The sequence below is a fragment of the Talpa occidentalis genome, unplaced genomic scaffold (assembly GCF_014898055.3).
Source record: "Talpa occidentalis isolate TD23 unplaced genomic scaffold, MPIMG_talOcc4v2.1 talOcc4.14, whole genome shotgun sequence".
In the NCBI taxonomy this organism is placed as follows: domain Eukaryota; kingdom Metazoa; phylum Chordata; class Mammalia; order Eulipotyphla; family Talpidae; genus Talpa; species Talpa occidentalis.
The window spans coordinates 1,969,354-1,991,148 of NW_023601433.1; the positions used below are offsets into that span (position 1 = coordinate 1,969,354).

Here is a 21,795-nt window from a genome sequence, read left to right on the forward strand (position 1 = left end):
CGCTCTGCGCTCCTTGGGCCTGAGCGTCCCGCCCCGCCGACAACACCCTCCAAGCCCGCAGCCGCCCCCCCACCTCCTTCCCGACCCTCCGCGGCCCCTTTCCCACCGCTCTTCACCCCCCCAAGCCCTGGGCTGCCGCCAAGTGGGACTGCGGCCCGGGTGCTCCCCGCCCTGCCGCCCTGCGCTCACAGTCCCCACTGCTTGAAAGCCCTTTCCCGTTTCCAGCAGGCGCAGGACACTGCCAGTGTTGGGAAGCCCCCAGGGCCCCCTGCAGCACCCCCGCCCCGCGGGCCACCGCAGCGCCCGCCCGGAGCCCACTCGCCGGATGTCCTGATGCACCCTGGAGCTAGATCTTCACAGCACTGTGGGCGCAGACCAGCCAGCAGGCGCGCAGCACCTGTTGGCCCCAAGTCTTAAGCCAGTTCTCCTGTTTGCTAAGCGTCCCGAGGACCCACCAGGCACTTTATCAAGTGACCAAGAAATGAATGTGGCCCCCCTCCCCTCAAGCCCCCCACAGATGCATGTGTCTGTCACTCAGACAGTGCTGGCACAGCCGGGCAACCAGGGCCACGTGGTCAGGAGTCAGGGTCTAAATCAGCACTGTGAGCTGCCGGCAGCCTGAGCGTGAGCAGGGCCCAGTCCAGCTGATACTGGGTGGGGATCAGTTTCCAAGAAGCTCTGGTTTCGGCACTGAAAGGGCCTCAGGTTGCTCAGTCCGACTCCCACACAGCCAGAAGGACAGAACCCTGCCTCCCATCAGCAGGGACCCATTCCCTGCATCCTTGACCCCCCTGACATGCAGGTTGGCTCCTCTGGACCAGCCCATCCCGCCCCATCCTTGCACTCAGAGTGCCCAGAGAGCCCTTGGGGCTGTCAGCATTGGATGTGTTTGCAAAGCTCTAATGACTTTCTGTATATGAGCCAGGCCCAGGGCACCGCGTCCTCATCCCCCATGTGCACAAACCCCGCTGTCCCCAGCCCAGCTGCTCAAGCTCAACTCCAGTATCCACATGGCTCCAGCCAGGAGATTTCAAGGTCAGTTGTTTTCAAAACAGACCTGGAAGTGGACACCTCCCCCACCTGCACGGGCCCCCCACCTCCAAACCAGTGTACCTCTTGAAATCTGCAAGTAACATGAGCGTGTGCACACATAGACGCAGTTATCTGTAGTTTGGTGTCATGTACCGTCAGCACAAAGGATGAAAGGGGCAGCGTGACTGCAAGTCCCACTGAGCACTCAGGTCTGCAATGCCAGGGAATGGCAGCCGCCCACGTAGTCCTTTTTTTAAAAAAAAAAAAAAAAGATTGATGCTACAAGAACTTGGGTGCAGGAAAGAGGTGAGGAGAGGTGAGAGGATTCACCAGAGACAGAGTGGGGAGCAGAGCTGACAGATCCACTGAAATCCGCTGCAGGGAAGCAGCGGGGAGACTGGGGAGGTCCACTGTACCATGTGGGTAGCTCCTTGCCTGGGGATCGAACTCAGGCTGCAGTGGCTGTGGATAGCTTGACAGCGCTTTGCTAAGCCCCTCTGCTCCCAGATAGGCATGTGGTCCTGCTTTTAACCAGTAAGTTGAGACTTCAGAAAGGTAAAATAATTGTCAGGCAACGCTTTATATTTGACAAAAAGAACCAAAAATGCTGATTTTTATGCACTGAATCACAGTCCACTTCTGGGTCTATTTTTTTAAAGATTTATGTATGCAAGAACTGGGGCACAGGCCAGAGGTCCAGAGCAAGAGGATTCACCAGAGACAGTGGGGAACAGAACGGGCGGATCCACTGAAACACGCTGCTGAGAGGAGCAGGGGGACAGGAGAGATCTGCTGCGCCATGTGGGTCGCTCCCTGCCCAGGGATGGAACTCATGCTGCAGTAGCAGGTGAGAGCTTCATAGTGCTGCGTCTTAACCCCTTGTGCCACCAGGGAAGCCCCAGGCCTGTTTTGAAAACAGGTGACCTTGAAGTCTCCTGGCTGGAGCCACGTGGATACTGGAACTGAGCTTGAGTGGCTGGGCTGGGGACAGCGGGATTTGTGCGCATGGGGGACAGAGGGCACGGCGCCCTGGGCCTGGCTCACATACAGAAAGACGTTAGAGCTTCGCAAACACGGCCAGCGCTGACGGCCCCACGGGTCCTCTGGGCACTCCGAGTACAGGGATGGGGTGAGACGGGCTGGCCCAGTGCAATCACAGTGGGTGACAGCGACACCCACCCAACCCAGGCGGACCGGCAGGTGCTGGCCAGGGCTCCGCAGCCGGAGGATGTCCTCAGGTGGTCAGGCCCACTGGGAGCGCCGGGATACACAGGTCGTTGCTTCCTGGAAAATTCAGCATATGTTAAAACCACACAGAGAAAGCCCAGCCGTTCATTTGTAAAACCGCTGGTTTCCAAGCTCAGGTAACCACAAGCAGGAGTGTCTGGTGGGACTTCTGAGTGCTGTGCATGCGAGACCTTCCCGCTGGAAAGGGCAGTCAGCCGCCCAGCTGCATCCACTGTGGGTACTGTGGGGGACCACAGCCCTGCCACTGAGAAGGCTGGTCTGGGGCAGATGTCCACGCAGCGGCCCCCCGTGACAGCAGAGTCAGGCTCTAGGCTGTGGGCCTGGGGCAAGCAGACGGAGGCCACTGCGGGCTGGAAGTGTCGCTACAGCTGCCACGACCTCAGGGAGGCCGGCTGCGCAGCCCAGAGGGCAGGAGAGGGTGGGCGCAGGGGCATCTGGGGTGAGCCTGGCAGTGTGGGAAGCAGGACTCGCTGGAGCCCGGGCACCAGGCGGGCAGGCCCAAGGGAGACCTGGGCTGACAGCCCACGCTTGGCTCAGGAGTGGAGTCTTGCGTGAGGGCTGGGCAAGAGTTCCACAAAGGCCAGTTTGGAGACGAGTTCTGGACCCAGCCCAGAAGGGAGGCCTGGAAATGTAGCCCAGAGGTGTTGATGAAATCGAACTTCCCTGACCTGGCTCCCACTTGCTTACACAGCACCTGGCCGGCCGGCCGGGCTCTGGCCCAGTTCCTGGGGGAAGTTCGCTGTTGTAAATAGCAAGAGCTTCCCTGTGGCCGGCGATGACCCTGCCCGGCCATCCTCGGAAGCTGGTCTGTGGGCCACAGGCAGCTGCCTGAGCTCTCCAAAGCCCACTCCCAGGCCCCGGGCGGGGAGAGGACTCAGCCACCTTCAAAGGGGTGACAGCCCATGTCACCGACAGTACCCTGACTGTGGACTGACGCCGGCAGGGGCGGGCTGAGCCCTGCCTGGCGCTGCTGGCACAGCTGTCCTCAGCCCCGGCGACACCCAGGAGAGTCGGGAGGATGAGAAGCCCGACCAGCACCCAGCAGATTTACCGTCAGGCCGAGCATGAGCATGGCTGGCGGTGCAGAGGCGCTGGTGGGAGGACCGCTGGAGACCAGCCCAGCAGGGGCCCAGGCCGGCTAGTGCTGAGCGACAGGCCCAGAGGCCCCAGCTCCACAGGGCCTGCATGGGGATCTGGGTGCCACCGACGCCAGCATGTCCCCAGCCACCCGACCCCTCTGGCCCAGCTGTCATCTGGCTGGGCATCTGTGTGCACTGGGCTGGGTGGCTGCAACGACGTGCTGCTGGCACAGTCGGTCAGGACAGCCTGGCATCCGCTCCTGGGCAGGGCTGCGACCTCTGACCCAGGCTTCCCTGAGGGCCTCTCCGGGCCCTGCAGCTGCACGGGGCACATCCTGCGTGGCCTGGACACTGCTGGGCTCGGCACCCGGCATCCCCTCTCTTGGAACAGACGTCATGCTGTCCCTCGGCTGCCAGCCACAGAGGTGGGCAGTGGGCTCCAGCCTCACCCTTCCTCACCGACTGGCCAGGGCCTCTCACCCTGGCTCTTGCGAGCCACAAGCCTCAGCAAGGGACCCGGGACGAGGGTGGGGGCTGAGGGGCGCCGTGGTCAGGCTGTTGTAGGGGAATGGGCCCCAGGGACATCTCTGGCGGTCTGGCTTTTCTCCCTGGACATTGCAGTGCAAGTGAGCAGCCCGAAGCAACTGTGAGGGGTGCCAGGCTGGACCGGGCCTGCCGAGGGTCATGGGGTGCCTAAGGTGAAGGAGGAGTACTGTGCAACGGACGGTGTGGCCTGCTCACCGTGCCCACGGACAGGAGGCAAGCACAGGGCCTGAGCAGTAGACCGAGGCGGGTGTCAGGCCTGCTCTTCGGCCTCGGAAACCCCAGGTGCCCAACCTGCACGCAGAGGGGTAGCCTCTGCTCGGCCCCGCCCACCTGGCACAGCGGCCCAGTCTCTGATGACGCGACAGGAGGGTGGTGAGTACCATCCAGTAGGGGCCTCACCTCAAAGGAAGATGTAGAAGTGCCAAGCCTGGCCCTGTTCCCACCAAGACCCCTGCCGGCAGCTTTCCCAGGATGCTCAAAGTGGGTGCTGGCACTGGACCAGCAGCAGCCCCGGGATCTGACCAGACACCCACATCTGTGGCCACCCCCACCTACAAGGGTGAGGCCTCCTGAGTGCCCGAGAACCACTGCCCTAAGGCAGTGGTTGAAGCCCGAAGCCCTGACCTCTGCCTCCATGCCCTCCCAAGCACACCGCACTGATGAGCCAGGCCCTGCACGTCCCCCTCAGGAGACCTAGTGAGAACAGTTCCACCTGTGGGGCCCTGCAGCTGCCAAGGGCTGACTCGTGTGCTGGCCCCTTGGAGCAGACCTGCCAGCTTTGCCTTCCCGGACAGCCCCCTGTCCAGCTGGCTCCAAGGGTGGGTGTGGGGGCTTTGTAGCCAGAGCTGCTCAGCGGCCATCCTGCAGATATGAGGGCTTTCTTTCTTTCTTTCTTTCTTTCTTTCTTTCTTTCTTTCTTTCTTTCTTTCTTTCTTTCTTTCTTTCTTTCTTTCTTTCTTTCTTTCTTTCTTTCTTTCTTTCTCTCTCTCTCTCTCTCTCTCTCTCTCTCTCTCTCTCTCTCTCTCTCTCTCTCTCTCTCTTTCTTTCTTTCTTTCGATTTATTTATATAAGAACCAGGGTACAGGCCAGATGCGTGGGAGGTGAGAGGATTCACCAGACACAGAGCGGGGAACAGAACAGGAAGACTGACGAAATACACTGCTGAGGGGAGCAGCGGGCACGACAGGAGAGGGCTGCCGTGCCATGTGGGATTCTCACCGGCCAGCCAGGATCCAATGCCCACTGCAGAGGCTGCGGACAGCTTCACAGTGAGGCGCTCAACCGCCTGCGCCCCACCAGGGAGGCCCGAGACGAGGGTTTTCTAGCATGCTGCCTGCCCCCGCTTCCCTGGTGTAGCTGCCCCTTCCCCAGTGAAAACCCCATTGCTGGAGGACACTTGGGAGCACAGGCCAGCAGCCAGCAGCATCCTGTCTCCCGGGCGGCGAGCGCCTTGCCCCTGCAGCATGTCTGACTTGTGGCGATGGCGCTGACGCCTGTGGGTCAGCTGAGCTGGTCAGGGCTGGCCCTAAAGAGTGCTGGTCAGCCAGGGCTCCATTTGCTGTGGTGGGTGGCGTTTGCTTAAAAGCCCCAGAAAGCAGCCTGGCCTTTGTCACACTTCTCTGGACAGCCAGTCCTCTGGACAGCCAGTCCTCTGGACAGCCAGTCCTCCATCCCCTCAGGTTTGTGCCGGGGACGCCAGGACAGGCTGGCAGTTCGTCCCTGCTCCCCAAGGGGCAGCAGGCCTGAGGGGCCCTGCCAGGCAGTCGCAGGCCAGACGGGCCTCCAGAGGTTGGTGGGGCGATGCAGAGGTCAGACTGACTGACCCCTGCTTTTCCACGGGAAGGACACGCCGGAGGTCACAGCCAGGGCCCCCACGCAGCGTGGCTCACCCCTGCGCCCAGGCTGGGCCGAGGCCGCGAGGAGCACCCCACCTGCCCCCACCCCGACAAGGCATCTGCCCAGACCACCACCGCCTCCAGCGCCGGCCGCTCCCTGCTGCCCCTCCGGCCCGACCCTCCAGGTACAGGTCCAATTGGGTCGGCGAGGGGCGGGGCTGCAGCGCGGGGCGGCGCGAGCGATGGGAGCACGAGGTCCGGGAGGGGCGGGGTCTGTGGCGGCGGGGGCGGGGCCTGGGCGAGGCGTGGGGCCGGCGGGGCGGGGCTCGAGAGTGGGCGGGACCTGGGCGGGGCTCGGGAGTGGGCGGGGCCGGGGCGGGGCCCAGCGGCCGCCTCTGGACGCTGCGGCCGCGGGTGGCCGGGGCGGGCGGCTCGGGCGCCGCTGCGGGGCGGCGGCGCGGGGCGAGCAGGCGGCCGGCCGGGCGCGGCGCGGCGGGGCGGGGCGGCGCCATGGGGAACAAGCAGACCATCTTCACGGAGGAGCAGCTGGACAACTACCAGGTGAGCCCGGCGCCCGCTCCTTGCCCGGCCGAGGCCCCGGCAGCCTGGCCGCGGGCTCAAGCCCTGCCCTGCCCGGGAGTGACCTTGGGCCGGCGCCGGCTCGGCCAGCCTCAGTTTCCCCGCCCAGTGCAGCGCAGCCCCCCGCGCGCCGGCCGCGAGCCGGGCAGGGCCGCCCAGCAGTGGGGCCGGGGGCTTCAGCCCCCGAGGCTTTTTAAGTTGGGGTGTCTCGTTATCCCTTGGGGTCCCTGTTTCTGGCCCCAGTGTGGAAGTAACTGGAACATGGAGCCAGCCCCGCTGCCATTCTGAGGGTCCCCTCACCACGGTCCCTGGGCCCCAGCAGCTACCCCCTCACCCCTCGGGGCCTGCAGAGCCAGGGCGCTGCCCAGGTGGAGCCTGTGCCCTCCGCCCAGGGAGCCACCCTCTGGGCTGCAGGTGCCCACACCCCGACAGCCAGGCTCCTCTCTCTCCCTCTGCTGGTGCTCAGGGCCCTTCTCCCCGCCTTCTCCACACCCCCCAGCCCCCTCTGGCAGGCCCCCCGACTGCCTTCTGAGGCTCGAGGAGTGCGTTCTTGGGGTACTTGCTGCACCCCATCCCATGCTGAGTGTGACAGAGGACCTGCTCAGTAGGCTGGCAGGCGAGGGCGTGTGGCCCCTGCTGCGGGAGGCCAGGAGAGAACTGCCCGGCGTCCAGCTTGCCAGGGCTGCCCAAGCCCTCATCCTCAGGCCTGTCTGTGGGGCAGACGGTGCTCTGTGGGCAGCGCCAGCGCAGCTGCCATGGGGGGCGCAGTGGCCAGGGCACTAGAGGTGCTGGGCAGGCCCTCACAGGGGCCAGGGGCACAGGCCAGCTGAAGACAGGCGGCAGACCATGTTCGTGGTGAGGAAGGGGCTGCGGCAAAGCCCCTCAGTCCAGGCTGGCGTGGGGGTACCCTCGGGAGCCAGTCCTGGTGTCGGGTTCTGGGCCTTTGCCAGAGCCTGGCTGGGCCCTGCGGGCAGTGTGGAAGAAACCGGAGCCGCGAAACGGAGAGCCTTCCCTGCAGGGGCCTGCACTCCCTGGGGCCCGCTCGGCCCGGCCACCCCTCGGCTCCCACAGCCACCTCCAGCTCAGACAGGTCTCCCGGCCGGGCCTGGGCAGGGTCAGCTTCCCCCCACAAGTGAAGAGGGGCTCCCACCTTCCCACACGGGGGAATGGAAGGGAGGGAGGGGAACAGAGGCTGGGAGCGGGGTGGGCCTGCCGCTCCACGGGGCCGACCTGCCCGGCTGGTGCGCCCTGGCCCCGCTGGGCACCTGCAGGCTGGTGGGGCCTATGCCAGGAAGGCTCAGGTTTCTGGGTCAGCTGAGAAACCAGCCCCAGGGCCCCACGGGTGCACTGTGACGGGAGGAGCCCTGGCCTGGGGCAGGCCTCCCCCAGAGGAGCTGCTGCATCTCCCACCAGCCCTGGCAGGGGCTCGGGACAGACCGTGCAGCCTCAAGCATGGGCCTGTCCCCCTCGCTATGTGCTGGGCCCTTCCCATGTGCTGGGCTGCTGCCCGGGCCACTCAGAGCTCCCACAAGGCCCCTACTCAGGGCTGCTGGCCACTGCAGTGTCTCCACAGGACACCCCGGGGTGGCCACAGGGGCTGCGTCCACCTGGAACCCCCATCTGCCTCAGAAAGTGCTCCTGCGGCCCCATGGCCCCACCCTCCTGCACTGTCCCGTCAGGGCTCCCTATCCCGAGGGTGGGGCGCAGGGGAGGGTTGCGGGGACGCAGGGGGAAGGGGTTTAGGGTGGGGTGTGGGACGGGCCTGGGTGGGTCTGGGTGTGGGGGTGGGTCAGGGTGTGGGGGGCGCAGGGAGGGGCTCAGGACAGGACAGGGGGGTGGGTCTGGGGCGCGGGTTTGGGTCTGGGGTGGGAGGCACGGGGGCGGCACCAACCATAGTTTCTCTGCAGGACTGCACCTTCTTCAACAAGCAGGACATCCTCAAGTAAGTGCTCTTCGCCCCCTGCAGCTGGCAGGGCCCACTGGGCTGGCTGTGCTCTGGAGGGGTGGGCGGGGTCCCTCCTGGGGTCAGAGGCGAGTGAAGGCCAGTGGGACCCAGAACAGTGCCCGCTGGCCCCGCGCAGTCTCGCACCTGCAGCTCGTGGAGTCTGAAAACGCGCAGCCCCTGCCCCACTTTGCAGGGGGCCCTTGGCAGCCACGCCAGTGGCCACCCAGCCGAGGACCTGGCCTCTGACCCACCCCTTCACCCCACTTTGTCCCAGTGTCTCTCCCTAGGGCCCGCTCTGGGTCTCTGGGCTCAGTGCCCCACGCTGACCTCCTGGGGTCTCTGCTCGGGACAGCACCTTTCTCTGGGCCGGGGAGCTGCATCCACATGGGAGAGACGAGGCGGGGTTCGCCTCAGCGCCCCGCTGCCGGCCCTCCAGCACTCTCCCTGCAGCTCAGTGGACAGGCTGGGCAAGAGCCCGACCCTGAGAGCTGTAGCTCGACCCTCCACTGTCCACTCTGTTCGGCTGTTGCCCTCTGCCCCGCCCTGGCCCCTCAGCGCTGTGGCAGGTGAGGCTGCCCCAGCAGGCCCTGCCCCCCTCCCAGCTCTCTGCCCAGGCCAGGCTTGCCCGCAGGCCTCAGCACCCTGTTTGGTGGCGCTGACCAGTCCGCGGACCCTGCTGAGCTCAGGTTCAAGCAGAAACCCAGGGCCCTGTGGCTGGCTGTGGGGTGGCCTCAGAGAGGGGTGCACAGCTGTCACCTGGCCTCCCCACACATCCCCTTCCCTCCCAGAGTCCCAGGCACAGATCTCCATTGGCTCAGCTTGTCCATCCTGACCCCTTCTCAGGCACTGGGCCCAGAGCCCCCGGCCCACCCCCAGGGCCCTCCGTCCTGCCCCCAGACCTTCACACCACTGAGGCCGCCTCTCGCCCACCCACGGCGTTCTTCCTCATCCTCATCTTCGCAAGTGAGGGGCCCAGAGAGACTGGGGCCTGCACCCTGTGTACCCGCCTGCCACACAGCACCCCCTGGGCCCCGCCCCATAGTGCAGCCAGAGCCCCGGCCAGGCCTGGGATCCTCAAGGGCCCAGAGTCCCCACGCCTGTCTTGCCGGTGGCTCCCTTGGGCTGGGCGTCCATGTTGCCCACCAGGGACCCGAGGGTGCGCCCTGTGCTTTTCTCCACTGTGGGCAAGTGGGGAGGGGGCGCCGCGAGCCTGGGGTGGGCCGTGCTTATGTGGGTGGCAGTCATCGCCACACCTGGGGGGACCGCATGGTCTGCGGGGACTGAGCGCCCTGGGGAAGGCCGGTGACCTAGCAGAGACTGGCCCTGGGGGCACTGGTGACCGGGTGCGTGGTCTGCCTAGCCCTCTGCTCTCTCCAGCTTCCTGCTGGGCCCCCGCAGGAGCCAGCTCCCGGCAGCTGCCACTGTCACCCCTGGGCTCCAGGCGGGGACGGACGGCAGATCAGTGGCAGGCCCAACACCCCGCCCGTGGCGTCCTCAGGGGCTGCTTCTGCCAGGCCAGGCCGGGTGGTCGGAGCAGGCAGCTCTGTCCTGCAGTGGGCAGCCTGGCAGGGGCTCGTGGTGGTCCGCAGGCAGGCTCTGCTACCCAGCTGTGCGCTGGCCATTTCCTTGGGCAAACTGTGAGCTTAGGTTAAAAAACGCGCTCCGTCCCTCCGGGCTGGGCGGCGGCTGTTGTGGGCCTTGGGGGGCGTTCAAGCCCCTGGGCTGTGTCCTTAGGGGCAGTTTCCAGGACCTCTGGGTGGCCCGTGTGGTCTGGAGGGTCCATAGCTGATGGCCCGTGCAGGCTCCTTGCGCTGGGCTGGGCGTCCCCCTTGTAATCCGCTGCCCGAGGGCCTGCAGCTCAGCCTGGATCCCCCAGGCTGCAGCAGCCTGGGGCTGGGTGGGGGAGGTGCCTGCAGGCCAGAGAAGGGGGTGCGGTTTGCTCCTAAAGCCTCCTGTGTAAGTGCCAGCAGCTGCTTGTGCAGGCGCCCTTTCAGCTTGAGAACTGCTGGCCCCGCGGGGCTCTCCTGCCGGGTCTCAGCTGGGTCTCCAGGCCAGGACCCTAGGCCCCGCGCCGGCTGCTGGACCAAGGGGCGAGCGCGCAGAGAGGTCCAGGCAGGGCTGCCTGGGCTGCCCATGGCCGGGTCGCCGGGAGGCCCTCCGGCCCCAGCCTCTCCCGGGCGCCGGGACCACGCGTCTGCTGCTGAAGTTTCGTGGTTTTCTGCTCACTTTCTAGACCTATTTGTTTTCGGTCTTGGCATTTTTGCTTTGAGTTGCGAACCACGTTGACTCTCACAGCAGGCCTGTGCGTCGGCTGATGCTAGCCACAGGACACTGCTGTGTTCAAGCTCCATGGAGGGTTTTTTTTTGTTTTTTTTTTTTGAAAAGAGCAAAATCAAAGTCAAGATAAAGACCAGAGGTGGGGGTGAGAAGACTCCCAGAGACAGAGCGGGGAGCAGAGCAGGCAGAGCCACTGAAACACACTGCTGGGGGGCCAGCGGGAGACAGGAGAGGTCAGCTGCATCCGTGGGTCAGCTCCTGGCCAGGGTTGCGTTCAGGTCACTGCAGTGACAGCCTGGGAACCCTGCCAGGGGGCCCCTGCTCACCCCATTTTTAAATTGCTTGTCTTTGGATTCCCAGCAGGTAGTGATGCCGCCACCCCCTTCCCCAGTGTCCACGACACTGTTCTCCTGCCCAGTCATGGTGGCTGGCGACCTGGCCTGGCCTCGAGAGTGGACGTCGGGTGGGCCAACTCGAGGGTCCAGGTGTGAGGAAGCCTGTGCTGTCTGGGACGGACGGGGCCGCAGCATCACGTCCAGCTGGCCTGGAGGGCGACGCGGCTCAGTTGGGGGCTCCTCTGTGGCCACCTGACCTTGGAGGTGGCCCCTGAACAGCGCGCCCTGACGCCGCGGGCCAAGGCTGGTGGGAAATGCCACCGGCCAGAGCACAGGGAGCCGGAGACCTGACTCGTGACCTGGTCCCCGCCCCAGGCTCCAGGGCGAGAGTGCAGAAGGGCAGAGGCCCCACCCACCCGCCCACTGCGGTCCACCCTCCTGCTGTCCTGACCTGCCGACACCTCTCCGCAGAGGGCGAGCTTGGGGTTTCCTCCAGACCTGCAGCTCTCTGCACCTACACCCCCATCTGTGCAGTGGCTGGTGGGAACAGGCTGCAGGTCCTGCTTTGCGCTGGCCGCTGATGGGCTGGCCACGGGGAACGGCAGAGCGGCCCCAGCTGGGCCCCCGGGCCCGTCTCTGAGCTGGACAGAGCCCGCAAGCTCAGTCTCCTGTCTGGACAGCAGAGCGCTGCCTCCCGCCGCCCACTGGTTTGGTAGACTTGCCTCTGGTGCCCGGGTTGCCCAGGGGCTGCGCCGGAGGGGCCGGCCAGGGCAGGTGCCTGGGCGTCTGGCCCTGGGAGGCCGGCCCCGGGAGCCGAGTCTAGCTTGTCCTTGGCCCCTCCGGGCTGTGTGACCCAACCCCTGTCCATGTCTGCTTGGGGCAGGGCTCGTGAGGCCGCTGTCTGCACAGAGGCGGGAGAGTCTAGGCGTTTGCCGGCCTGGAGGGGCCGTGGGAGCGCAGAGGGAGAAAGGCGGGGCGGGTGGCGGGAGCCGGGCAGGCGGCGCTCAGCGGGTCTCTCCCTGCAGGCTGCACTCGCGCTTCTACGAGCTGGCGCCCAACCTGGTCCCCATGGACTACAGGAAGAGCCCCGTTGTCCATGTGCCCATGAGCCTCATCATCCAGATGCCAGAGCTGCGGGTAGGGGCGGCCGCAGCAGGGGGTCCGGGGGCCTGGGCAGGGTCCAGAGAAGAGACGCAGGGCCGCTGGCCGAGCCCACCTGCTGCCCGTGGGCCGCGTTACCCGGACCCTCCGCGTGTTCCTCCCCTCTGGTCACCTTCGCGCCTTCGCCTCGGTTGCCTGCACGGGGTCTCCTGGGCTCGCGCGCCAGCGCCCATCTGGGCTCAGGCCTGGGCTGGACCTGTTGGTTCTGCAGTCTTGTCCAACGTGGCCCTGGCTGCAGTACCAGGTGGTCAGAGCACCCCAGCCGTGGCCTGGTCCTGAGGGCCGTGGGGCCGGCTGGAGGCTGCGGGAGGCGAGGGGGCCTGTGTGGCCTCAGTGCCTGGCTGGACTCCGGCCAGCACAACCCCACCCCACGTGGAGGCTCCTGCAGTGTCCCCAGGGCATGGGGCAGCTATCAGGGAGGGCTCTGGTGGGGCCAGGAGCACTTGAGGCAGCTGTGGCCTCTGGCCTGGGCAGGCCAGGTCTGACCCTCACTGCTCACCCTGTCCAGTCTCTGGCCCTTTGGGGCCCCACACCTGCCCCCAGTCCCTACTGGGCCAACCCTTGTGCCGGATGTTGGGGGCGGCCCCGGCTGCCTGATAGATGGTGCCCGCCAGATGCCGGCGGGCTGAGTCACCGTGGTGGCCAGCAGGGACAACTGGCCCTGTGGTGGGAGGCCAGGCTGCCGGGCGGCCGGTGGGTGACCCAGCGATGCCCCCAGGAGAACCCCTTCAAGGAGAGGATCGTGGCGGCCTTCTCCCAGGACGGCGAGGGCAACCTGACCTTCAACGACTTTGTGAACATGTTCTCTGTGCTCTGCGAGTCGGCGCCGCGGGAGCTCAAGGCCAGCTACGCCTTCAAGATCTACGGTAGGCCCTGGGCGTGGCCCGGCGCGGGCAGCACTGGGCGCTCGGGCTCACAGGGTCCTGGTGCCGGGGAGCGTCTTGTGACAAGAGGACATGCCAGCGGGCCCTGGCAGGCAGACACCCTCAGCCACAGGGTGGCTAGCCTGGCTGAGGGGCTGTGGTGGGAAGTGCTGGCCACGAGGGGCAGGACCTGGGCCTGGAGGCATGAACTGGAGGGCATGGGGAGGAGGCCCTTGCCGGGCCTGGCACGGGGAGGCAGAAGGTGGGGCACGCAGCCTTGTCTGGGTCCCACGGTCCATCTGCCAAGGCCCGTCCAGCCCCTGGCCCACCCCCAGCCCTGGCAGTCAACCCAAGGTGCTGGCCGCTGGCTTCAGGTGGGGCTGCCCACAGCTGCACTCTGCAGAGAGCTGGGCGCAGCCTGCATGGTGGCCAGGACGGTGGTCACTCGCCACAGATGGGCCCCTGCTTGCCTCTGTCCAGGTCCATTCCTGGACAGCTCCACATCCGCCCTGGCTTCCAGGCTGGGGTGCAGGCGAACGGGCAGCGGGAGCCTGGCCAAACCGGGCTTAAGCTCCAGCAAGGATGCCCCTTCCCAGGCTTGGCCCGCTCTTAAGCAGCGGGCGCGGACCCCATCTCACCAACCCCAAGCCCGCCCTGCCCTGCACGGCCAGCCAGAGGGGGAGCCGCTGTCCGGCGGGGCTGAGGGTGGGGCCAGAGCCGGACTCCTGGCAAGACCTTGACCAGGAGCGTTGCAGGCAGTGGCCCCCTGTGGGCATGCCCGCCGGCCCTGTGGCCCACACCAGCCCTTACCCCGCCACCACCGATGTGTGGGGGCCAGCGGGGGGCGGGTGGACGGGGGCTGCAGAAGTAGCAGCCTGCAGGGGTACTGGGGCCTTTGTTGGTCAGCACAGATGGGGCACGCCTGTGGCCACCTGGACCCTGCCCGTGCCCCCTGCTGGTCTCGGCCAGTCCCATGGCCCCGCAGGACCCCTCTGACCGCTGACCCCCACAGGAGCCTGGTGGCTTCACTCTGTCCCCCGCGGGCCTGGAGGAAGGGGGCATCTGGGGGTGTTGCCGGGGGCACAGCGGGGGCTGTGGGGCGGCGTGGCCCTGGCCTGAGCATCCCAACCTCCCCAGACTTCAACACTGACAACTTCATCTGCAAGGACGACCTGGGGCGGATGCTGGCGCGGCTCACCAAGTCAGAGCTGGCCGAGGACGAGGTGGTGCTGGTGTGCGACAAGGTCATTGAGGAGGCCGACCTGGACGGCGACGGCAAGCTGGGCTTCGCCGACTTCGAGGACATGATCGCCAAGGCCCCCGACTTCCTCAGGTGCCGCCGGGCACAGCGGGCAGCGGGCTGGGCCGCAGGGCAGGAGGTGGGGGGTGGCGTCCAGGCCGGCCGCCTGTGCTCTGCGGGACTGGCTCTGGGGTGCAGGCAGGACGCGTGGGGCCCTTTGTCGTGCAGGGGTGGACGCTGGCATGGCTGGCCGCCTGTGGGGGCTGGCCGGGGTGCAGCCGGGGGTGGGGAGGGCGGCGGCCAGGGTGGGCGTTGTTGACCGGCCTCCCGCCCCGTGCCCTTCCTGTCTCCAGCACTTTCCACATCCGGATCTGAGGACTCCGCGGTGGTCACAGGGCCAGAGCCCACTGCCCAGCTGCCTGCACCAGCGCGGCCCCTGGGTAGATCCCCATGGGCACTTCCTCGGCCCCTTCAGCAAAAAATCCATGACAGGCCCAGTGATGAGCAGCCAGGACCTGCCCAGGCCCCGTGTCCAGCCACAGCCCGGCCGCCCCCGCCCCCGGCCCGTCCTCTCCCACCAGAGCTGCCGGTGAGGCGCGAACAGCACTGTCCGGTGGCCGAGAGCCTGGGCAGCTGCCTGCCCGGGCCCTGCCTGCTCTACTCTGGCTGCCGCCGGCCAGGTGGGGGTTCCGGCGCCCCCATGCTGCCCTGCCCAGCCCACTCCACACGCCCTGCGGAGGCGTCTGGCATCAGCTTTTATTTCGAGGCGCGAGCATGAGAGGGCGTGTCTGCCCCGGTCTGGCGGGGGGCCCTGGGAAGGACAGACATGCCGGCTGGCACTGGCCGCTCCGTGGCCGCCAGCCATCGGCCCCATCCCCCTCTCAGCAGGCAGCGTCCCCACACCTGAATGGGGGCGGGGAGGGGTCAGACCGCACACCTGCTGGTGCAGGGAGGGGGCAGCCTCCAGGCCCAGGGCTCCCCGCACTGTGGCACTGGGGCGTGACGGGGAGGGGGGGTGTGGGCTGGAGCTCATGAGGGCCCTGGAGGCCGTAGCGGAGCGCAGACGAGGATGGCTCCAAGGCTGCGCAGCTGGAGGAGACCGCGGGGGCAGGGACGGGCTGGGGCATTCCCTGCCTCCCTCCCTGCGGGCATGAGGAAGCCTTGGCCGGCCTCAGGCAAGGTCCACAGGGCCACGTCTCAGGGCGGGATGGTGGGAGGCCGCCCCCCTCGGCCAGATCCACACACTCGTCTCAGAAACGGGGTACAGCCCCCCCCCCCGCTGGCCTGGGGTGCTCTGGCGGGCGTGGCCTGGGGTGCTCTGGCGGGCGTGGCCTGGGGGCCAGGAGGCCAGTCTGGGTCAGCTCCAGGCCGGCGGGTCCATGGTCAGAGGCACCTGCAGGCGGGTCCCGGCCCCAGAGTCCTCAGGGCTTGGGCTTCTTGTCGGTGAAGAAAAGCCTCCGGAGCCTGTCGGGCTGCGGCAGAGAGAAGGTGCTGGGCCTGGCCTAGCGGGGGCACTGCCCTGGGTCCGGCCCAGGAAAGGCCGAGCTCCCCCTGCCTCGCCTGCACGGAGCCCCGAGTCTGGACGGCCCCAGCACCCTGTCTTGCTGGGCCCTGGGCCCCAGCTCCGGGCTGGGTCGCACCTCGAGGCCGGGGGTGTGGGGCCTGAGCCTGTGGCTCTCAGGCTGGGCTGCTTTCCGGCAGGACCTGCGGCTCCCAGGCCCTGGGTGGGGGGAGGGGGGTGGAGGCCACCTTGCCCAGCTGAGCTCCCTTTCCGGGGTAGCCCGAGCGCCTGAGGCCCCTCCACTGGGGAGGATCCACTGCTCAGGCCGGGGTCCCGGAGGCTGGGCACAGCACGGGGCTCAGGAGCGTCTGGGCAGCCTGGGGAGGCTCTACCCACCCCACCCCACCCCCAACTCCGCGTCCCTGCCCTTCCGAATTGCAGCTGCGGAAGTCCCAGAGCCCTGGGGCGCCTGCATGCCCCCTGGTGGCCGCCCTGGACACCCGAGACCAGCCCCTTCCACGTGAGAAGCAGGTCCAGCAGGGACGCAGGCAGATGAGGGGCAGCTGCCTCAGGGTGCTAAGCTGGGAGCGCCCTGTGTGACTGGCTGGGGCCCGCTGAGCTTGGTGCCAGGAGCCGCCACTGAGGCCCAAGTGTTGTGCTCCCGGGCAGGGGTTTGCTGCCCGCAGGCTGGCCGTCCCCAGCCCCGCCCCTGGCGCTGCACCACCCACCTTGTGTGCCCGAGTGGACTCCTTGCTTCTGGTTGCTGGGATCTGTTCATAGGTGTCCCTGGGCTCCTGGGGCGCAGGGGCCTCCGAAACTCTCTCACAGCCACAGTCCGCAGGCTCGGGCAGCCTGCTGCACGTGCCACTGGCCCCAGGGTGGGGGGGCCTGAGGGCGCCGCCCCAGCAGGCCGGGATCTGCTCGTAGGTGCAGCTGTCCCCTCCTTCCGGCTCGCCCCCAGCCGCCTGCGGGAGGCCCGCCGTCCTGGCCAGCCCGTGGGTGTCTGCACGGCCACCCCCAAAGCCCGGATGAGCCCGGGGGCTCGGCTTCGGGGAGCCCTGGCTCCGAGCAGCCCCGGAGGCTCCCTGGGCCCCGGCACTGGGGGGCAGCAGGAGGCCCCAGGCAGTGGGAGACCCCACGGGGCCCTGGCCTCCCTCAGAGAGTCTCCTGAGTGGCTCCTGCCTGGGGGAGCGGGCTGGGCTGCTGGCTGGCCCTGGCCCGACCCTGCTGGACCCCTCAGGGCCCAGGCCCAGGCGGGCCTGCTTTATCTTCCTCAGGTCTGCATAGACGATGTCGCCCGGGCTTCTGAAGGACTCCTCCAAAAGGGAGGCGCTCCTCTCGGGGAGCGGGGGCACTGTGGCGGGGGCCTGCGGGAGAGGACGACCCTCAGAGCCCTGCAGGCCAGGCGCCTCCAGGAAGCAGACAGGCTCCTCCGCGAGACCAGACCTGCATGGCCTCAGTTTACCCAGCTGTTACGCTCAGGGCTGGCCTCAAGGCCCTCCTGGCCGCCCGCCCTCCTCCCAGGCGTACTCAGCCTGCTCTGTCCCCCAGGTGGCCCCTGTCCCCAGAGGCCCTGCACCTGCCCCTCAGCACCACTCCAAGTCACCGTGGGGCGCGGGCTTCGCTGCCCAGCCCGACAGGTGAGACCAGCCGGGGCCAGAGGGCTACTGCACCCTGGACGACAGGCCCAGCACCGCCAGCGTGGGGTCCGCAGGGCTCGCCCCGCCCCCGCCGGAGGAGCCGGCCCAGTCCCCGGCTGCCAGTGGCTGTGAGGACCTTCCAGTGGACAGCCCCTGCCCCCTCCCTCCGCACGCCCCAGTCCTCAGGCGGGAGCACGGCTCGGGCAGTTGCAGCCCCAGAGGAAGGCGGGGTGGGGCTGAGCCAGGGGCCGCCCACCAGGCCCAGGGCCCAGAGGGGTCCTCACCTCCACGCTCTCCTCCTTGGAGAGGCTCCAGGGACTGGCCTCGGCGCCCTTCTTTGTGTGAAGGAAGGAGACCTGGGGCTTTGGAGAGAGGCGGGGGCTGGCGCACGAGTCGGGCGGCGCCGGGGCGGCCACGGGGGCAGGCGGGCTGGCGTGCTGGGGGCCCAGCGTGATGGCGTCGTACAGCTCGCTCTCCTCGGGCTGGGGGCGGAGGCAAGGGTCACTGCCAGACGGCCCCGGGGCCGGCCCCGGTCCAGGCCCCTGGGCGGCCGGGAGCTTGCGGCCTCCCCTCCTGTGGGCGCGGCCCGCCCAGAGCCTGCCCGGTGCTGGACGCGGGCGTCAAGCGGCTGCCCAGTGCCCAGCCCGCGCCCTGGCCGGGGAGAGGCGCCTACCCGGGGGCAGGCGGCCGCCAGAGTCTCCCCGAAAGGCTCGAACTCCACCTCCTGGTAGTGGCGCACGAGCTCGGCCAGGGAGCCGTGGCTCTGGGTGTCCCCCGAGACCAGGTAGCGCCGGTCCTGGAGCTGGTTGATGACAAAGTGCCGGCACCGGTCGCCGCCCCTGCAATGAGAGCGCCGTGGCTGGGCTGGGGGGCGGGAGAGGCGGGTCCGGCCAGCGGGGCCGCCAGACCCCGGGGTGGGGGTGAAGCGCTAAGTCAATAGACGAGCTGCCTGGTAATGCAATACCCGAGAACATCAAAATTAACGCAGACAAGGCCGCGATGAGCAAAATACCAGCGTCTGACTGGCCGCCCCCGCGAGGGCCCCGCGCTGCACACCCCTGCGGGCGCCGGAGGCAGAGTGTGGGCCGCCAGGGTCGCCGCCTGGACACCCCGGCACCCGGCTCGGTTTCTCACGAGAACGCGGACCTCGCTTCCCCCGCGGCCGCGGGGCGTCTCCACCGGGCAGCGACCCAGGCTCAGGGCGCGGAGCTCCCCAGGGCGGTGGCCCCACGCCCTCCGCACCCCTGCGCCCTGGCCTCTGCTGCCAGCTGCAGCTCGCGCTGGCCCGAGGCCCTGATGCTTCTCTGTGTCTCAAGATGAACAAAATCTCTTCGTTTTCAAGAGACCGGGCGTCTGTGTCTCTGTAGTCAGTGCCGCTGCGTCTGGCCCGCTGGTCCCTGGCGAGGGCGGTCCCCGTGGGCCCCCTGCCGGGCTCCCAGAGGCCATCCTGGCATCCAGGCCCCTGGGCGGCCTCCTGGGCTCCCAGGGCAGTGCAGCCGCGCGGTGTCCCAGTGCTGGACTCCCCGCGGTGCAGGAGCTTTGAGCCAGGTGAGCCCGGGGAGCCAGCGCGGCCCCCCAGTGAGGCCACGGCCGGGGGGGGGGGGGGGGGAATGGGGAGCGGGGGGGCTGGGCGTCTGAGCAGCGCCCAGCACCCACCTCCTTCCCGCCTCTGCTCCCATCCAGGCCCGGTGGCTGGCTAGACCCGCCCACGTCCCCTACCCCCATCCCCAACGCCCCTCGCCTGCACTTGGCCTCCCCCTGCGCCAGCCTCCCTCAGTCCTGGGCTGAGCCAGCCGGCCCTCCGCCGCTGCCCCGCACCCCTGCCCTGTGCCCATGCAGCCCTCAGCCCATCACAGCCCTCTCCTGCCTGCCAAGGGCTGCCCCCCGCCCCGCACTGCCCCCACACCCCAGGCAGACCTAGGCCCGGCCCCCCCCCCGGCCCCCCGCGGCGCTCGAGGGAGGTCCTCTCTGTTCTGCGAGGTGGCCGAGGTGGCCGGAGCCGCCCGCATTCGTGGTGAGTGCTTCGGTGAACAGGGCTGGGGCTGCGGCTCTTACCTGTAGGACAGGATGAAGCCGGTCGCCCGGTCGCTGAGGCGGATGAGGAAGGAGCCGAGGGCCTTGTCCCCAAGCAGCTGCTCCGTCTGCCTGGGCGGGGGATGTGCCGTCAGCCGGGCCCCGAGGCCCGCCATGTCCTACTGCCTGTCCTACTGCCTCGTCCCAGCGCCAGCTGGGCGGGGAGGGAGCTGAGGGCCTGTCGGGGCTGGGGAGAGTCTGGGGCACAGGAGCCAGGTGAGCAGCCCCGGGCCCTGGCCGCCCTGGGGCCTCCAGTGGGACGGGGCCTCACTCTGTGGGTCTGGCCACGCTGGCGGCACAAGCGTAGCTCGCCCTCCGTGGGCCGCGGACAGGGCGCCGCTGTCTTCTGGTCTGGAGTCCAGGGAGGGGACGTCTGGTCTCCCCTCAGCTCACGCTTGGAGCTGGGGCCGAGCGGGGCCCCTTCTGAGCCCACCGTGCCACCACCAGGGAGGACTTCCAGGTGGCCAGAGCAGAACCTTCAACCCCACTGGTCAGTGCCAGCCGTGCAGGGCCCTGCAGCTGCCACGTCCTCCGGCTGGCCTGCACAGGCAAGCGGCCGGCAGCCAGCCCTCAGCCTCCCATGGCCTCTCGCCTCACTGCCCCTGGTTGTGGGGCCGACTCCCCTGGAGGGTCACCAAGCCGCAGGGCTGTGGAATGTGCCATCTGCCGGACCAGGGTATGCACCCTCGGAGCACAGGCTCTGGGTCTGCCCCCACCACCTCCAACCAGGGCCCTGCCCAGCCCAGGGTGTCCAGAGGCCCCTGGCCCCGAGCCTGGGACCTGGCCCCTACGGCCGTGCCTGTGCTGGAACAGAGGGTGGGGAGGCAGGCAGCCTTACTTGCGGGTGATGAATCCATGGAACCAGGGGGGCAGGACTCCGTTCTGCAGAATGAGGGGGGCCTGCGTTTCCATGAACCACCTCAGGGCCAGCTCCTGCAGCTCAGCCAGTGCCTGGCTATCCCCCAAGCTCCGGGCCCCTCTCCCCAGGCTGAGCTCCCACAGGCTCCCGTCCATGCTGGCTGCCGGGGAGGCGCTGGGTGGCTCTATATCTGTGCCGGCCTCATTTGCCTAGGTCCACACCCGCAGCCGCACCCAGCCGCACACAGAGCCATTGTCGCCGTGGCTGGCAACCGGCGCCTCTCTCGAAGGCTGGCTGGAAATAGTGGGGGAGGGTGCCCTGACTTCCCGCCCACCCCAACCATCTCACAGAGAAGGCCGAACTCCGGCGAGGCCTAGCATGCCACCCCAATCCTCTCACACTCCCTCCTGGAGGCCAGCCAGCGGTGAGGGGCCCTGGACTGCACTTGGGCCTCCCTGGGCGTCCACCATGTGCTCGCACCCCAGGGGGCCAGCCCTGGACACAGGGTCAGAGAGCAGAGCTGAAGGAGCTCTCCAAGGAGCGGGGAGGGGCACACGGTGTTGTGTGGGGCTGGGGTTGGGCCTCCTCCAGACAGGGCCTGGAGGTCGAAAGAGGAGGCCACACGGCATCCGGGCCAGCAGGCAGAGGAGCGAGTGTAGGCCAAGATGGGGGGCTCTGCTGGAGACCCCCGAGAATGATGCTGAGGCTGAAGAGGCTTGGCAGAGGGGGCCTTGGCCCGCTGGGTTCCCTGGAGGGGCCATGAGAAGCTGTTGAGAGACTTGGGGCAGGCAGTCCAGCCTGTCCATGCACCGTGCCCGCATGGCCAGTGTGCCCTGGAGCCTCACGGTGGTGCCTTGCATGGCAGCAGGCTGGGAGAGCCCACCTTCTTGCCGCACACGGAAGGGGCCGCGTCCAGATGCCAGGCGCCCATAGGCAGGAAGGGGTGTGCACACAGGGACACAACCCACCGATGGCCACAGAACAGGGCGTGCGCCCCAGGATGTTGACTGCCGGCTGTTGGGGTGACCAGCGCTCCAGCTCCTGGCCCCAGGACGGGCCGGGCCAGAGGAGCCTGTCCACCTGGTGAAAATCATTGAGCTCTGCTCTTGCCATTGATGCACTTTTCCGTGTGTGTGCTGTTCGAACAAGCCACTTATTCCAAGAAATGAGGGGGCTGCAGCTGCAAGTCCTCAGTTCCACCCCCCTGGTCACCATATGGCCCTGAGCAAGCGCCCAAGCTGGCCAGGGTGTCAGTGTCTTCCTCTGTGCAACCCGGCAATGACATGACTTGTGTACAAATGTGTACAGGGCTAAGAACAGTGTTTGCAACAGCATGAAGACTAGGGCTGGGCGTTACTTTGGTGGTGGTGATGGTGGTGATGGTGGTGATGGTGGTGATGGTGGTGATGGTTGTGATGGTGGTGATGGTGGTGGTGGTGATGGTGGTGGTGATGGTGATGGTGGTGATGATGGTGGTGATGGTGGTGGTGATGGTTGTGGTGGTGGTGGTGGTGGTGGTGGTGATGGTGATGGTGGTGGTGGTGGTGATGGTGGTGATGGTGATGGTGGTGATGGTGGTGGT

The 21,795-nt window shown here is 67.7% G+C and overlaps 2 protein-coding genes and 1 long non-coding RNA gene across 7 annotated transcripts; 2 read left to right on the forward strand and 1 right to left on the reverse strand.

The window, feature by feature from the left end:
* Positions 1 to 303: 303 nt before the first annotated feature.
* LOC129145816 (uncharacterized) lies at positions 304 to 5,912 on the forward strand. Its single transcript, XR_008551903.1, has 3 exons — positions 304 to 1,035; positions 1,692 to 1,879; positions 5,749 to 5,912. It is a non-coding gene; the product is annotated as an uncharacterized LOC129145816 (long non-coding RNA).
* Positions 5,913 to 6,229: 317 nt separating this feature from the next.
* On the forward strand, positions 6,230 to 17,681 carry CIB2 (calcium and integrin binding family member 2). Of its 5 annotated transcripts, none has more exons than XM_037509977.2 (6): positions 6,230 to 6,301; positions 8,227 to 8,261; positions 11,899 to 12,013; positions 12,756 to 12,903; positions 14,038 to 14,233; positions 14,494 to 17,681. In XM_037509977.2, the coding sequence occupies exons 1-6, from the start codon at positions 6,251 to 6,253 to the stop codon at positions 14,513 to 14,515; spliced, it is 567 nt and encodes a 188-aa protein (XP_037365874.1). In that variant the 5' UTR covers positions 6,230 to 6,250; the 3' UTR covers positions 14,516 to 17,681. The 5 variants fall into 5 exon arrangements, with proteins under 5 accessions (XP_037365874.1, XP_037365876.1, XP_054550697.1 ...); XM_037509979.2 differs by having other exon boundaries at positions 11,902 to 12,013; XM_054694722.1 differs by lacking the exon at positions 6,230 to 6,301 and adding an exon at positions 10,902 to 11,026 and having other exon boundaries at positions 8,235 to 8,261; positions 11,902 to 12,013.
* On the reverse strand, positions 15,562 to 20,368 carry SH2D7 (SH2 domain containing 7). Its single transcript, XM_037511390.1, has 6 exons — positions 20,193 to 20,368; positions 19,337 to 19,426; positions 17,955 to 18,120; positions 17,566 to 17,763; positions 16,370 to 17,008; positions 15,562 to 15,612 (listed from the first exon to the last, which is right to left on the reverse strand). The coding sequence occupies exons 1-6, from the start codon at positions 20,366 to 20,368 to the stop codon at positions 15,562 to 15,564; spliced, it is 1,320 nt and encodes a 439-aa protein (XP_037367287.1).
* Between the last annotated feature and the right edge of the window lie 1,427 nt (positions 20,369 to 21,795).